This window comes from Tenebrio molitor, chromosome 5 (genome assembly GCF_963966145.1).
Source record: "Tenebrio molitor chromosome 5, icTenMoli1.1, whole genome shotgun sequence".
In the NCBI taxonomy this organism is placed as follows: Eukaryota; Metazoa; Arthropoda; class Insecta; order Coleoptera; family Tenebrionidae; genus Tenebrio; species Tenebrio molitor.
Genome location: NC_091050.1, coordinates 2,501,778 through 2,519,404, shown reverse-complemented (window position 1 = coordinate 2,519,404; position 17,627 = coordinate 2,501,778). Strand labels below are relative to the sequence as shown.

General features: G+C 35.5%; 1 protein-coding gene across 2 annotated transcripts; it reads left to right on the top strand.

The window, feature by feature from the left end:
- The first annotated feature begins 2,514 nt into the window (after nucleotides 1-2,514).
- Nucleotides 2,515-16,961, top strand: LOC138131720 (adenylate kinase isoenzyme 5). Of its 2 annotated transcripts, XM_069048895.1 has the most exons (10): nucleotides 2,515-2,807; nucleotides 6,911-7,087; nucleotides 8,745-8,855; nucleotides 9,007-9,048; nucleotides 9,614-9,756; nucleotides 12,502-12,684; nucleotides 14,148-14,297; nucleotides 14,531-14,983; nucleotides 15,497-15,661; nucleotides 15,760-16,961. In XM_069048895.1, the coding sequence occupies exons 1-10, from the start codon at nucleotides 2,786-2,788 to the stop codon at nucleotides 16,162-16,164; spliced, it is 1,851 nt and encodes a 616-aa protein (XP_068904996.1). In that variant the 5' UTR covers nucleotides 2,515-2,785; the 3' UTR covers nucleotides 16,165-16,961. The 2 variants fall into 2 exon arrangements, with proteins under 2 accessions (XP_068904996.1, XP_068904997.1); XM_069048896.1 differs by lacking the exon at nucleotides 9,007-9,048 and having other exon boundaries at nucleotides 15,760-16,960.
- Nucleotides 16,962-17,627: the final 666 nt, after the last annotated feature.

Genomic DNA, 17,627 nt, shown 5'->3' with positions numbered 1-17,627 from the left:
AAATGAAAACAATTTTAATAATAAATATTTTAAACTGCCCCTAATGAATCACCCATCCCTAAGACAATGACAAAATTAGTGCGATTCTGTTTCAATATTTAGCAATATTGTTATTGAACAACATTGATTTTGCATAGATGCATCCAATCGACAGCTTCATATCATAGCAACTACAACATTGTTATAAAAGGTGTTTTTTTAAATTTGGCGTCGAAGTAGGCGTTGGAGAGTCGATTGAGATCGCACCACTCATGTAAAAGCGTAAGATTTAAACTGCTGATCTGTGAACCGTAACCTGTATAGTGCGTTCACAATCGACAGTTCAACGCCTACTTTGACGCTAAATTAAAAAAAAACACCGTTATAGCAAAATTGGTAAATTTTAAAACGGAATCGCACCAAATATCTATGTATTCACTATTCGAAAATAAACCAGCCGTTTTCACAAAGTTTTGGCTTAAATCACAAAATAAACACGTAAACACCTTTTGGAGTCAGATGAAACTAACTAAATTGTAATGTAATCCTCTCTACCTCGGCCGCAGAGCGAAAAAACTTTATTCTAAAAACACGATGTTTTGCGCTGATTTTACAAAAACTATTATATCACGGTCACTCTCATTGGGTCAGATAACTAGGAAATAGACAGCTCGTTAATTCGTAAAATACTGAAATGATGATTAGATTTCTAAAAAATGGTACATAACAATTTTGTTGTTCTTGACGAGATCTGTCACTGGTTAAAATTAATGTACTTATTTATGAGACCCGTTGTACACAGGGTACACAAGTCTTTAAAATACTTTTTACATATTTTTACAGATTTTGAGAATTTTCTCCTGTATGAACGTATTTTGATAAATGTCACAACCTGTCAAAACAAAACGTCAAGCTAATTTTAAAGGTTTTAAGTGATTTGGAGCCTTTAAGGGGCTCGTTGAACCAAAAAAAAAACGTCGTATTCAACTTGTTCGTGTGTAAATTGGGCTCTTTATGGCACTCGTGGGCTTTTAAAACGCTCATAAAGAGCCCAATTTACACACGAGCCCATTAAATAATATGCTATTAGTCATTTTTAAAACTTGACAGTTTACACAATAGTATAATGAAATTCAAAATATTTAACATCATTTGCTAGACATTTAGAAATAAATTTCTGAACCAGTTTGCATTAGGCAATGAATCCAAGCTTTTATACATTATTTTAAAGTAACTCATTTTCTTTTTCTGTAATCACTATTTGTCACTCTGGCACGATAAATCAAAATATATAGAAGCTTGCAACAGTTTTTATGATGTCTCAAATACAAGTTTTGAATTTTTCATTTCGAAACATTAAATAAAACGTTGGTAATCATAAACATCACTATCCATTATTGCCACTTCTGAAATTATTATACGACTTCACATTGAATCCATTTTTTACCAGGAATATAAAAAATGTCACTTCGAATACTACTTTAGTCTATTTAAAATAGATCGTTTGAGATTTAAATAATTAATATGAAAAGCTTTTAAATCATGTAATACAGGATTGATAAAAAATATGTAAACGGTTAAAAATTTTCAAAACGATGTATCGGATTTCCCTGAGATTTGGTACAGGTTTAGGGGAACTTAAGTTCTATTACCTGTAATTTTTTAAATTTTTTGTCTTAATATGTTTTTAAGGTATAAGGTAAGCTTTTTTTTAATTTTTACGATTTTGCAAAATCCTACGGTAATGATTGCGATTTTACAAAATCGTACAGTAATGGTTGCTATGCTGTAACGTGACCATTACTGTACGATTTTGAGTACAGTAATATAGTTCTTTACTGTAAAAAATGCGAAAAAATTATAAACATGATAAGTGATAAGGAACTTCTCTTGAAATGTAGGTCGATCCTATTACATTTTGAATTTCTGTCCAGAGTATATAGGTACCTAACCTTATAAAAATTATACATATTACTCCCTGGATATCTGGATTTCTTCGTTTTCGCTTATCGCAAAAATTTCGTTTTTCTACGTTCCTTAACAAAGAGTGTGTAAATGGGGAAATTACAAAAAAGAAATTAATATACAGGGTGAAATCGAAATACATCAGAATATTACGACCCTAGGATCTTCATTAAAAGAGTTTTCGGCTTATTTGAAAAGGTTCTAGAAAATGTTGCGCCTTCTGGAACGATAAACCCCAGCCAATAAAAAAAATAAATGTGATACTATTTTGATTTACGTGTTAGAGTGGTGTATCTTTGCATAAGGGAAGATAATTTGGGATTTTTTTTGAGTGTAATCACGTAGGACAGTGCGTACATGTCTAAACGATATTTAAAAAGCCGATTATAATATCGGTTTATCAGCGGTCAACATGCGCACAGATGGACATTAATGGTCAAGCAAAACAATGCGTCGTCGCATTTCTATGGTAACGACGTCGACCGTCGTCGAAGCCAACTATCATTAATTATTCAAATTGCCGAACATTTTCACGGCCTTCCGATGAAATCAACTAGTTTCAGGGGAGAACCGGTGCGAACGAGAGACCGCATCATCGACGCCGCTCTTCTGGACTAATGTCTTGCGTTGTTCGGACGGCGATGGCAAAGTGAATCGGTGAATCATGTAGTGATGTTGATCGTTTCGTTTCCGATTGAGGACTCAGACGGACGGTGGATCAAACGCTACTTTTCGATCTCCATGTATAAATTGGAAACGTTTACGCGGCAACCGCGTCATTCATTATATTCGTGCGATTTCGAACCGAACCCCAATTATCTAACTATTTCCAGGATATAATATGGGAATCTGTTTGGACACAGGTGAGGTTTGTTCTGTGCAAAAAATCAAACGCTCCGATCGACCCCTTCAAGATTTATTTAATTTGTCACAAGTTGGATCAATCACAACAATAGGTGTGATGGCAACTTTCAAAGACGTACTTCTTTGTGAAAAGTGATTGACATATAAATCGATAAAAATATTTATTCTAAGCTTCCGTTGGACACCCACCATTCTTACTCAAGCTTACGCGACAACAGATGTATACTAACCACAGTTTTATTATTAATTATCTCGATGACTCACAGATCCGTTCAAATTAGCGGATGTTACACGGCTTTGACTTCATTCATTCATTCTCTGATTCGTCACAATTAGACCAATCAAACTCCAATCAATATCAAAGATATCGTCATTTGTTAGAAAATATCCTGGCGCCTCCACCATCTTTCCGAAACATTTATACAACGTGTCTTAGAAATAAGTACATTAATTTCACCTTGTAATTGCAACAATATACTTATTTTAAAATATTTTTTCCTAAACCTTGAAGTTATCCAATTATTGAAAGATTTTGCACAAATTTCGTTATCCTCCTATGAGGATTATTTGCTTCGCCGATGCCGATAAGCGAAGAAGAAAAACAAATGCAAGAAATTTTTCACTTGTTTTTTGCTAACTTATACATAGCGCCTAACTGCTCTGTCCGGTACTGTGACCTATAATGGTAAGGGTGGAAGAGAAAAAAGAGAATCATATGGTAGATATTAAATGAAAATAATTTTAATAAGCGTTCAAAGTGACCGCCGTTATCGTCAATACTATAATGAAGGCGTCGAGCATTACTCTTTATTGTGAATTTTCTACCCGTTCTCTTAAAACTTCAATTGTATCAATTGGGATCGAATATACCAAGTCCTTCAAATACTCACCCCCATAAGAAGAAGCAGCAGGAAAATTCTCTGGGCTCGAGGAGAACTTCCGCACGCTTCACCATACGCCAACACAATATCTAAACGCTGTTCAAAAATAAAAAAACCACACACATTTTTCATGACATTTCTTCTATTACTTGTCACAGTGACAGATAAGTCATTTGCACCACAATGGTTTTTTGAATTTTGAACAGCGTTTATGTATTCACCATTCGAAAATATACGCACCATTTTCACAAAATTTTAGCTCAAATCACAGAATCAACACGTAAACACCTGCCTTGCAGAGTCGGACAAAACTAACTAAAAATTTAATCCTCTTACGTATCTCTACCTCGGCCGCAGAGCGAAAAAACTTTGTTCTAAAAACACAATGTTTTGCGCTGTTTTACAAAAACTACTATTTCACGGTCACTGTCATTGGCTCACATAATTAGAAAATAGACAGCTCGTTAATAAAATGGTACATAATAATTAATAATTTTGTTGTTCTTGACGAGAACTGTCACTGGTTAAAATTAATGTACTTATTTCTGAGACATATTTGTGGTTTTCTTATTAACACTATAAATGCAGTCACACAGTTTTTTGCATTTACATCATGACTACAAATTCAGGGTATTTCACGCGTGATAATGAGCCCGACGGAATTGAAAATGCAACCCACAATACATTTCTAAAAAAAAGCTGGATATTTTAATTTCAATATCCAGACTCCGGCTCATTATCACTCGTAAAATACCCTGTATTTGAAATATGGTTTTTAGATTTGATTTAGAGCAAACAGTAACAGAGATGTTAGTCTTACAGAAAAATATTTACTCATCGGCGTTTCCACCATTTTTGTAACACGTCAGTTTATAGTTTTTGTCATGAAGTTTTCATATTTAATTGGTCACAATTAAATTTATACGACGTAGTTTATAGAATAATTTAGCTCAAATCATAAGGAATAAATCCTTAGTTTTAGTAAAAAAATATTCCGGCACCTCCGCCATATTTACATAAAATTGACTGATTTAACCTCATGAGGAATATCTAACTGCGAGTAAGGTGGTAACTTTTATAGTTATGCGAAGACGCGTCTAATGTAACGATTAATGTCTACAACAATTGTATATTCGATGGAAACATTCCAAGGAGTCATTTGGAGCAGCAATTAAATGCCTTTTCCTGGTCCTAACTTGTTTGTTTTTAAAAACTCCTCATTTTTCAATAAACCGTTGCTTCGCATCACACATAACCTAATTTTCGGCGATCTATCAAATTCATGTCACTTCCGGTTATGTAACACGGACGCAAAAAAGTCACCACAGTTTTATTGCCAACTGAAACATTAATTGTTGATTACGCGGTATTACAGCACTCAAAATGGGTTTTGTAATAGCTTTCAAGTAGAAAAAAGCAATATTTCAAAATAAAATTATTAGATACCTTTTTATAAATATATTTTTCCTCTGGGGGGAAGGGGGGATTGTATACAACTTTGCTTGTGAAATATTACATTGAGAAACAATATGTATTAAGCATTTGAAAAAATAATTTCAATTCCTAAAACATTAGCATTTTAAGAAAGTAATTTTCTGTTATGGAAATATGAAATCGTAACATTTTACGTCTTTCCATTTCATTACTACAAACCTAGTTCACAACTTTGATAACTGTCTAGATTCACGTTGATAAATACTTCACATGTACTTTTACTCTGGGTATTACGGTTTCATTAATATTATTGACCCATAGATTTATTAAAAATTCAGCACGAAATTTTTGTAAAAGCTTACCTATTAGATATTCCCTATGAATTATTAATATTCTAAGAGCAAGAAAAAGAGAACACACACATTTGGTCATACATTTGTTTCTAATGGATGTTATACTGACCTGGCAATTAACCGGCTTTCAGGATGAACTTGGCCATTACGGGTATTGCTATTGCAAAGTAATAACTAGTAAATAAATAATTATGTGAAGCAATGACAAACGCTCCTTCCCCTCAAGAGCTTCACTATTGACAATCCATCATGCTGCTACAATTGTCCAAATAATGTTTATTGTTATTGCTAAACTGACGTAAGACAGATCCATCACAGATGTTTCTAAACTAAATTGTGTCTGATTAGGGTAGTTAGTGCAAGATCCCTCAAAAATGTGGGGGACTATTCAGATCTACTTTTTATTTGATTGATTAAAGACGCAAATCTTATTATTATTAATGAATAATGAATAAAATACGTATATTTAACGTCTTCTGTTTATTTATTTTGTGTCCTTTCTTACCAAGATTTTCTTGTCGCTTTAAATTTCTCTCACTAGGAATTTTCCAATCAATCAAAATTTATTTCAATTACTAGGTGTGAAAATATAAGAAAAAATTATTTCGTATCGATAAAATCGTTTCATTTTACAGATTCTTTCTGTGATACTCTTTTCCGTGTCTAAAAATAGTTGTTAACCTTGCTTGCGATAAGAAAATTTACATTTCTTTTAACAGCACACCATTATTCAAAACAATTGAGCATAATTAGTCAATTAAACACAAGCTCATAAGAGTCATAAGTTCAACAAGTTAAAAAGGAAAGTAATAAACGTTCACAAAACTGTTTTACAATTAAACTTGATAAGAAGTAATTATTAGATAATAGAGATCAGCACGCAAATCTGAATTTCACCAAAAGATTTTATGTGGTCAGAAAATGTTTATTTTACCAAGACGATATTTTGTGTGCGATTAGGAAATGTCGAGAGTTGGAAAATTTTTGTTGTAAAATAATCAATCCCAAAGCCAACGCAAGGGAAATTGTTGCATGTGGAATTTTTAATCTTGCTATATTTATACACTTGGAGTTATAAATAAGAAAGAGCGCATTGAGGAAATTTTAATCGTGAAGACTAATTTATAAGCGCGACCGAAGTAAAGCTTTGCTGCAGCCTTGCGAGGGTTGGGAGTGATATGATCGGTCAAGGGAAGTGTAATCTATACAAGTCAGGGGTCGGGGCGATTGTCTGCATTTGAGCTTTTGATAATCACAAAGCTCACGCATTTTCCGTCGTCGTCGAAACACAACATTAGCATAGTGAAACTATTATTTTTCACTGTCGTTCTGTGACGTAGCAATTTTAGGAACTCATTGTTTTAGGAAAATGTTTTTTAGGTTTTAGGCTACTTTATGCTGCATTGATATTTACACTTCTATTTTTTGTTTAAGAACAAAGTGATGGATCCCAAGCTTTTGAAGAAGGGCAGGATACTTGGGTGCAGAATACACCAAGACGGACAGAACCTGGCCGAACTACGGCGACGCCTCCCACGGGGAAACTGCCGATGCAGAATGACACAAGTGTTCATTTTGAATCACCGAAAGTGCCAGTTATATTCGTTCTTGGTGAGTGATAAAAAAAACTGGTTTGTTTTTAAATTGTCACAAAATAGTAGTTTTCTTCTTTTCCCTCCATTTTATGGATACAATATCATTACAAGTAATCTTGGAAACTACCGTGTTTTCTGTGTAGGCAGTTTCTTATTGCATGATTAGTTATAATGCTTACCTTTCGTAATATAAATAACTACATTTAACTAAATAACTACAATCTGAAACTTGCCTTGATCATTACCTACCTGCTCTTTAGTTAATGCTTGAGATAAAAAAAAAGTAAAGAGTTAATATTGGCTTGCTCAGAAAATAATGCAATTTTCAATAAAGTTATGCATTTAAAGAAAAACAAAAAAAAAATATCCTGAAATGTTGAAGTTGGTGGAATGTATTTATATAGAAGAAACGGTGAGTGTAAGAAGTGGTTGGGGATAAGGACGAAGAAGTGAAGAGTCGAAAGTCTTATTTTCTGAATATTTTTGATTCTTGATTGGTTGTCTAAATCTTCTTTTGAACTAAACGTTTAATGGAGAACGTAGAGAAGTTACAGTTTCTTTCATATTGATGCTCAGTAGTTACAAAACTTCAGGAAGAAGAAACGTATGGTTCTTCCAAAGAAGACATAGAGAACGATGTATGATAGATATTCCGATGAATGTTACGTGAGTGAAAAGAAAGAGTTTCATTTCCAACAAGAATGGTATGTCAGAATGTTGATCGTTTAGGCGCTTTAAGAGAGTTTAAAATCAGAAGATTCCAGAGTAACCTTGTCGGGAATAGGAGAGAGAATGTGGGGAAGTGATTTCAGAAGGAGAATGATGTTTGAGAGCATGATAGAGAGTACAAGGAAGAAGAAGAGGTAGAGAAGGTGCAAGAGAAATATTTGGGAGAGATGCTAGGAGTGAACAGAGAAACGCCAGGAGAAAAAAAAGAACACGGAGACGAAGGAGACGACGAAATACTACCAGAGGAACGGGTATGCTCGTGAAGAAGTGGAAAGATTGAGAGCAAAAGGAAGATGGATGGATGTAGAGCTGAGTGAAAGAGACAAAGACAAACAAGCAAGAAAGAAAGGAAAGAATCAAAGAATGCAGAAACAACAGGGAGTATGAGAGGTGTATTCCAGAGTACCTGGGGAGAGAGAGTGCAAGAGAGAGAAAAATTATGACGAGATTCAGATGTGGAAACGAGGAAAGAGAAAACAGGTATTGGATGGAAGGAGAGAAAAGAAGGTGCAGAAAGTGCTATGAGGAGAGAGAGACAATCGAGCACATGTGGAATGGATGTGGCAAAATGAGAGAGAGGGAGGGAAAGGAACAGGGAGAAATACTGAAGGAAGACGGAAGGAAGATAAGATGGATGAAAGAGATATGGCAGAGGAGGGAAAGGATAGAGGAGAGGGGTGAGGGATTGGAATTCAAAAGGTTATTTTTGGAAATTCTTGGAATTGTTATTTCTTACTTCGTTTTCCAGGTGGAAAATTATTATCAGACTTTTTTTTGTATTAAAAATACTGAAACAAAGATTATTAAAATCTCTTTTTTATCTTCAGTCGTATCTTTATAACAGAGAAAATGTTGGTTGTTTCCGAAATAACTCACTTCGTTTGACTGTTCCTCTTCCGGATTCTTACTCGTTCGATTTGATAAAAAACAACCATCTCTTGCAGGAGGTCCAGGCAGCGGGAAGGTGACCCATTGTGATAGTTTAATGCAAGAAAAGAAAGGTATAACACACATCAACATGACTGACCTCTTACAACAATACGCCATCGGCAACGGTAAGTGTAAATCAATACCAGCCATCTGTCGAAAAACATTTATACCGAAAACACTTCAATATCGAATTGTTATTCATGCACAAAAAACGTTTAATAATCAATACAGCGTGTGATGTTCACGAAAATGATTTAGTTTTTGTTGAACCCCTAGATGGACATACGAGCTTAATCAATATCGGTAGCATTCAAAAAGGTAAATTAGAAATCATGACCAACAAATTTTTTCTTTCTATTTTTTGTGTGGATTTCGAGGTGTTAGTTAGTTTCGCTGCTTTCGTCGATAACGGAATTTTAGAATATTCCCACTGGAATGGAGGACGATTTTTGAGTAAAAAACCGTCTTCCAGAAAAGAAACAGCGACTGCACTAGTAGAGCAGGCACTAAGCTTCGTCAGAGATTAAACTCTCTGAGCTTGAATGCAGAGATTTGAAGCTTGCGTTTTTGAAAGTGACTAATTTACAATCACAATTAATAATACGAGTTCAGGTCGTTGCTGGAAAATTCAGTAATTTCCATATTGATTCCTGAAAGTAAATAACGCACACAGTTAATACAATTACAAGCCATGCTGTTCAAGGTTAAAATGAAAACCTTTACACTCTCGGATCTTGTTGATAATGGGTTATTGCAAAATTCAAGCGTTGGCAGTGCCTGCCATAAATCAAAAGTTAGTGTTAGCGTGTGACTGCACAGCATGGGGTTGCATAATAATTAAACAAATTTAGTGAGGGGCATTAAAGGTGGAACTGAATTGCAGACATGCAAGATTTCGGCTTGCTGTCCAGCAAGACTGTCACCGAGGTGCTCATGCTGGAAATGAAGATGGCGCCGACGGCGAAAACTTATCTGGTTTCTGGGTTTCCCAGAAACATGAGGGATGTGGTCGAATATTCCGAGAAGGTAAGCTTAAGCAGTCAGTTTTCCATCGCTCATTCACGAATGCAAAAACGTTGCTATCGACCCTTTTAGAGCAAAAACCTCAAAGCAGAACTTAAAATCAGAAATAATAAAAATTTTGTCAATTAAAAGTAAGTACAGTAATCGGAATGAAGGTAAATTTTATTTTATAAATGTAATACGTTGTTATTAAAAAGACAGTGATCGATTTGGTTGACCTGTGTACACCACCTTATCAGATATTCATGTCAATGAAAAATTAGTTACAGTTTTATGTGCGCAGCAAATAGACTATTTCGATAAAGCGCACAATTAACAATTCTTTTTAATCAAAATGAACTACACCTTTCGTTTTTTGCGTGTTCCCTTGTGTCATTTTTACGAATGTGATGAGGGATGAATGAAGGTTGAAGGCCACAAATTTAACCTTTCAAAAAATGTACGGTCAAGAGCAGCTTTGAAAGAATCGAAAACAGGTGGTATACTCCCGTAATTACAAAAACATCTGATTGAGCTTTCAGAAAAGTTTTGTCACAGCCGCTCTTGACCTCTGTGAAAATTAAAAATTGGGCCTGTGCGAAATTTGTTTCAAAAATCAGTGCAGTAACTGAGTGGGTAAACGCTGTTTAGATCTGACGCATGCGTATCTGTGAGGTTTCTATCTTGTCAATCGCTTTTGACCGGAAATTTAAATGAACACACGATAGATTCAGTAAAAATGTTTTTGGTTATTGTTCATAAAAACTTGGATTAACTTTCATTGTTTAGAAAGGTTTTTTTTATTGATCCGTATTGCAGCCGTTGGCAATAAAAGAAACTAATCATTTTTAAAGAACCCGATGAGATGTTGATGCTGTCCAATTTTTCGCGTTTGACAGTTTGATACATTGTTTCTAGATTGGAAAGGAGACAGGAGCGGCAGTGACGAGTTGAATCGACAGAAATGTTTGATCTTGTCATACACGTGGCATTCATCCACTTTATATCTTGTTAAAGTCACAAATTTTTTGCTGAGATACTCAAAGACAATAATTTTTCAAGAAGTCTACGTTGTAACAGTTATTAAAACAACTTACTTTATAAGTAATGGGAAGCCATGATTTAGTTTTTTAACGTTGTTTGATTTCCGTCACTGACACGCGGACCTATCAAAATTAACATAAAGTATATTCAAAAATCAAAAAACCACCAACGTCGCATTTTCCTCGATAATTATTATCGGCAACGCTGTCTAGTGTAAAATTTGGTGAGCCTTGTAATTTTGAGGTTAAATGTTTATTAAGTGTCTTGTTTTTCTGGGCATGTAAAAATAATAAGAATCAATAAATAAATGAAACGTGCTGCTAATAAAACAATATGAAGGAAGTTCAAATCAATTGAATTTTATTTTTAATCAAATAAATGACATAATTTATATTTTAGTTAAAACATAGTATGAAAAAATACTGTCGCGAGCAAAAAATTCTGCTCGTCAATGTCATTTCAAAATTTGGTTAGATTGTCACAAATTAAAAAAAAATCCCTGCCTGATTATGCCCATTTCAACAAAATGTTAAAAAAATGAGAAAAGAATCACAATGTCATACAACATGATGATAGGTTATGAATGTTATGATATTTACGACCATTTTACAATGGAGCATTTTCCATTGCGTCAAAGTATGATTTTGACGACCATTTTTTTTGCTCGCGACAGTATCTACCTAGGGTTTCTTAAATTTTACCAACCTAGAGCAACAGGTGGTGGTTTTTTGATTTTTGAATGGACTTTAACATGTTGCTGAATTTTCCGCGATGTCTGAGTATTCTTCTTTCTTCTCAAACTAGTAAAACTGACAACAATGTATTAGACATGGACGCTATTTATAACTTCAAACTTAGAAAAACATAACCTAATTCAACAGACAGCTTTATTACCAAATTAAATCCAAAATTTCCATGGCCTCCCATTATGCCAAAACAACGTGAATGCATTTTACATTCCGAATCCGAATATACTGTTTTGATCCACCTATTACTGAATTGTGTGATGCGATGAAGAATATTAATAAATCCCATTAAAGCAGCACGTGTTAACTTGATTATTAAATGCACTCTTGTTGTTGTTTGAACGCACAACTTTTCTTAGTTATTAAAGTATATATTGGGTGATTAAAAATGATTGTGGATAAGTATGGCAACTATGTATATACGAAAATGTATGTGGCAACTGCGTCGGTGGGGTATAGTTGTCATTTGTATGACATTTCATATAGACGTGCATTTGATTTTTTTTATACCATTGCACATTGACTTGACAATTTCCAAAATTGCGCGACTATGAACTGTCAAAAAAAATGTCAACTCTATCCTACCTACAGAGTTGCTACATACATTTTCGTACATAGTTACCATACTTATCTACTTACAATAATTTTGAATCACACAATATAATAAATTAACAGACTGTCTTTTGACATCGATTTCTTTGGTGTAATTTCAGTTTATATAAAAACACGAGTGTGACACCTGCATTCAGTAGGTAAATAATTAACGAGAAAGAACTACTCTTTAATTTACGTATTTCTGCTAGGAAATATTCATCCGATACTTATTAAAATGTCGATAGTAGGATACAACATTATTTCCTTCGAGAAACAAGTATATTTGTATGGGGTTTGTAAAGGTAGATATGTCTGGACACTCCAAAAATGTTATGTGTTGTGAATTCGTCAACAATTTTTGGTGCTCAAGACTTCCTTTTTGTAGATTCAGATGTTGAACGGAGCCATCATGATCTCTTGGCGACAAAAAGTCCTCGAAAGACAAATCGACTATGGTGCCAAATTAGGTCAAGTGGTGTTATCGCTGGCCAGGATGGAATTGAATAATTTTTACAAGAACGTCATGCCCGTCGCCGACTACTTCGACCAGAGTAATATGTTAATATCGGTAAGTTGGCACGATCTTATTTTTTTATTTTGCAAACAACAATCGCGACTTAACAATAAGAAGGGTCAAATATTTCTCCACAGTTTCTCGCCGTTAACACTCGTTTTCCTTATGCAAATCGGAGGTAATAAGGAAAACTCCGGAGCGTTCAAAGTCGTTTGTTTAGGACTTCCGGCAATTCAAAGCTCTGATTTTGATCCTGCGATCACGCGACGTCGTCACGATTTTCCGATATCTGTTAAATGTGTTTATTCAGTTTGTGTTAACTGCAGCTTTCAAACGTTATTATCTCGTCGAATTTTTTCTGTTGATACATTTAATTTGTCGGTAACTATTAGGTGATTCAAAAAAATCAAATGCAGGCATATGAAATGTCATACAAATGTCAATTCTACCCCACCCACACAGTTGCCACATAAATTTTCGTACACAGTTGCCATACTTACCCACAATCATTTTGAATCACTCAATACTTTATTACCGTAAACGTTGTAATTGTAAATTAAAAAAAAAGGTGTACGAGGTGTAGTTTATTATTATTTTCGTTCGACCACGTTTTAGTTTATTTGACCTCCAACCAATGTTAATGTCTAACGATAAAAAACAACATCGATCCAAACGGTAGCGGTAATTTAAGGTTTTTATAATAGGTTTGGCTGTAATTTTAAAAAAGAAAAAACTGTGACATAGAATCAAATCAGATATGTTGGTTACAGATTTATTTACTTTCTGAAATAGATACAGCGTGTCTAAAGATATGATTTATGATATGATATTCGATATTAGTAAGTGACTTAATCTTGAATTAAATAAGAACAAAAAAGTCTGGTATGTTTTTTTTTAACCCATTTTTCACAAAACTCAGTGGCTCCCAAACTTTTTTTGAAAAACTTTTAGTCCCGTTTCCTCGAAAATTATAAACATTTGTATAGGGCATTATTGGTTCAGTCGTTACCTACTGTGGAGTTCTACTACTGGTTAAAATCTCTGCACAACTTTCAAAGTCACTCTGTATAACTATTGCAAATTTTATTCGTCGTTTTCTTGGCAACAAATAAGTTGAAAAAAATTATTAAATGAATGTCTTGTTTAGTTTTTCTTTGTAGTTATAGATTTTGTAAAATTTTGCCTTTTAAATGACTCCATAACTACTCAAGAGGAGTCAGATCAGGTAATTGCGTGGCTGTTCTCTTCATAATGTTTTATTTAAACAGTTTCGTGTGAAAAAGCTTTTTACAATCTGCCATGATTGCGGATTACAATTGTGGGACACGTGTCCATGGTGGCATAAAATTTTTGTCAAATAGATTATTCGACAAAATGTGGGTTCATAAACACGTCACATTTTCGATATTACGATTAACGTTTCAGTCATTAATACATTATTTACAGAGACTTAATTCGTCTCATCAACATCAGTATCGATTATTTTTTCTTAAGTGTAATACATAATTAAATTCCAGATAAACGGCGAAAGACATCCCTCAGACGTCTACAAAGATTTTCGAACGGCAGTATTCAAGATTTTAGGAATGCAAGACAACCCTCCGGTGTTTACCAACGGAAAAGTAGCGACCGTCCCAACAGACGTCACCACGGAACTTCCAACAATGGTAAGTTCAACGAGCACAGATATCGCGGATCCTGCCCTTCAACTTTCATCTAAAAAAATCAAAATCAACGGGACAAAGCGAACAACCCATCAAATTTTCCTTTGTTTATTATTCCGGGCGATCGATCGCCGGCTTCATAAACCATCATAAAAATAAAATACAATCGATACCTCTTTCTCCGCACAACAAATTTAAGAATTCATGATTCCATCAACGACTCGTCCATTTTCCAGCAATCTTTGCCTCCTGTACCTGCGAACCTTCAAAATCAGCCCGACCGCATGGAAGTCGAGCCCGAACGACCCAAAACCCAAGTGATTTCAGTCACAGCCAACAACAACCACAACTATCAGTCACCCGTGAAGACGGGCTGGCCTTCAGTACTGTGGGTGATCGGTGGCCCCGGTAGCAACAAAGCGGCGCTTTGCTCCCAAGCCGCCAAGGACACGGGATGGACCCACATCAGTTTAGGGAAGCTGTTGCGGGCGGCTGCGGAACCACCCGACCCGAGACACAACAGCGAGACGGCCAAAATCAAAGAGAGTATCACTGGAGGGGAGATGGTGCCTTTGGATATCGTCATGAAGTTCGTGGAGTCGCACATGGCTGCCAACATAAACGCTCCGGGGATCATCCTGGATGGGTTCCCGAGGGACATGACTCAAGCCACCGAGTTCGAAGCGAAGGTAAAGACATACTAAAGCAATCTTTATTAAAAAAAAAAAAAAAAAAAACAAATCTAAATTACATAACAACAAAGAGAGTGATTTTTCTTGGGTCAATGTTGATAGTCAACTTGGATGACAAAAATGAAGAAAAGATCAGCCAAAGTGTTTATCAATGTTAATCAAATACCAAAAAACAACGTCATAATTACCACCTACGTGAACAATTGTAGTTTCTAGAAGTTATATGTTCCTCTAACAAACGTATAATTTTCGTCGTGTCTTAATCAAATATTTAGCCGTTTCCGTGAAGGACAAACCTGAAATTACACGGAAAGCTGATGTTTTTCTCAGACTACGAGCTTAAGCGCTCCATTTTCTGAATTCCTTGCATATTTTAAAGATGTTTGCTGTGTTATTATCACACGAATAAATCATTAGTCGTACTCGTATCGAGCCATTTGACACCGTATTTCTTGCACTTATCCAACATGGATGTCATTATTGAAGGCTCAACGCGAGTACTTGTTACAGTTTAAACAAAAACCGACCATCATCCTTCTGGACTGCTCTAAACTGCAGCTGGGCAGAGGAAGACTGGACGACAGCGTGACGGCCTTCAGACGAAGACTGGAAATTTTCCGGCAGTCGTCGTTGCCCATGCTGAAGACCATGGATCACATAGGACGCCTGACAATTGTAAGTTGTTTCTCCGAAAAGCTGTAATTTTCCTAAACACAGTAATCAGAATCCTGTCGTGTCTAGACGAATCGTTTAAATCTGATTCGAATCAATAGGTGGACGGCGATACCGACACGGTTCCGGTTCAGGAGGACTTCAAGAACGTCGTCAAAGAACACCTCGAGTACATAAAGCTCCAACAAGGAGCTGAGGCCCAGATGAGCAACGGTTACGCCAACGGCGTGGCCAACGGTCACGCGAACGGTATCGTTCCAACCGACACCACCCTTCAAGACTTGGAGGGTGATCCCATCGAGACCATCAGCAAGCGAGTCGGCAACGGAGTCGCCCAAACCGTCGCCCACGGTGTGAGGAGCATGGCAAACGGGTTTGCCCATAACGGTAACGTGCCCAACGGCTACACCAGAGATCTGCCACAGTACACCGCTTTTGACGCGAACAGAGACGACAATGTTCGACACATGTACAACGAGGTGAACTACATGGACGGACACATTTAGGTTTAAGGCAGTGATCAGATTTGTGATAATAATTCTGAACTCGTAAAAGTATTATCTAGGTTAGTTCTTGTAGATGTAGTGACGTATGGTGTGCTCAAGTGTGCCTTAAGATTCGTGGGTGGCGCCATCTGAGAACGGGCTAATTAGATTCCTGTCTGTAACGTGGCGCCCAGTTGGGGAGCTTTATCGAAAATTGGGTCCAACAGTATTCTTTTAGATAGTACTAAAGCAAATTTTGTAAAGTATTGACACATTATTTATTACCGAATGTTTCTACTGTTACGTGAATGACCGCTGGCGGTTCAATTATTTGAATGTTGTTATTTACAAGTGAATAAGTGGCAAATTAAATTATTTTCAATAAGTAGACTAGAACGTCACAAAAAATTACACAAAATCACAATCATTCCTATTTCATACATTACCGAGAATGAGAAAGACAATTACGTGTATTGGGAATGGCGTTTTTCAAGAACAAAAAATTTCAAGATGCCGAAAAAATAGACCAATAAAGGTCGGAATACTGCACGAGAACTGAAATATTGTTTTTCGTGAAAAAATTGCCCACTGAATGGGATTGTTACTTCAAAAGTATTATTAAACCATCATCTCTATTTTAGAATAATCACTATTTTTATATGCGAAAGGTCAACTACTAATTCATTAAGACACAAGTTACTCGTTTCTGTGTTATTCAGGATTATTATATTTGTAAAATAATTTGACACTCAAATTATGTATTATATATTTAGATTATGTTGTGGAATATATCCAGTCAATTAATTTTGTCGAATGTTTGAAGTTTTAATAAAAAACATTCTCAAAAGGTCCTAGTTTTATTTTTATTAAAGAAAATGCACTTTCTGAAAAAGTGATCGAGTGACCGAAGACAGAAATCAAATGGAGCTCACTTCAGAAAATTAGAAGAGTGAAGTTTTCACTTCAAGGTCCGAGGCTGGCGACGATTGAAGCGTGACGATTTTAGCGTGTCTCATGAAACTAATTCAGTGCCTGTGTGGTGCGCCAAAAGAAGTTTTCATTTCGAAAAATATTACGAGGTTCCGAAAGAAGTGTTCTTCTGGTAGTGGCGTTGTTTCTACCAGTTACGACAGCATTTTCAATATCGATTGAAAATCAGTTTAGCTTTCTATGTAGTTTCAATCCATTTGATGAGTTGCATGAGAATTAGAAATATGAATATGCATTAACTGTTATTTTTATCTTCAAAAAGAATTACGTAGAAGAATAAATACAGTCTCTATATAAAAGAACATATATCAAAAGTCCTGTGGAACTCGAATATATTTCATTTTGCCGCTTTGTAGCATATTGTGGTACCCGTGGAGGGAGAAAAGACTGGAGAGGGCACTAATTCAAATAAGTGTACCCGCCCGCGAAAACTACAGAGTCATAAAAGGTTTCTGAATATAGACGCTAGGCCAATGGCTTGCTTCGCCTTCCTT

What these genes read in the sequence shown, in the direction of transcription:
- LOC138131720 (XM_069048895.1), top strand. Translation starts at nt 2,786, where the DNA reads ATGGGAATCTGTTTGGACACAG. An exon ending in ACAATACGCCATCGGCAACG is followed by an intron (nt 8,856 to 9,006) that starts GTAAGTGTAAAT and finishes TTGAACCCCTAG; the next exon opens with ATGGACATACGAGCTTAATC. An exon ending in CCACCGAGTTCGAAGCGAAG is followed by an intron (nt 14,984 to 15,496) that starts GTAAAGACATAC and finishes TACTTGTTACAG; the next exon opens with TTTAAACAAAAACCGACCAT.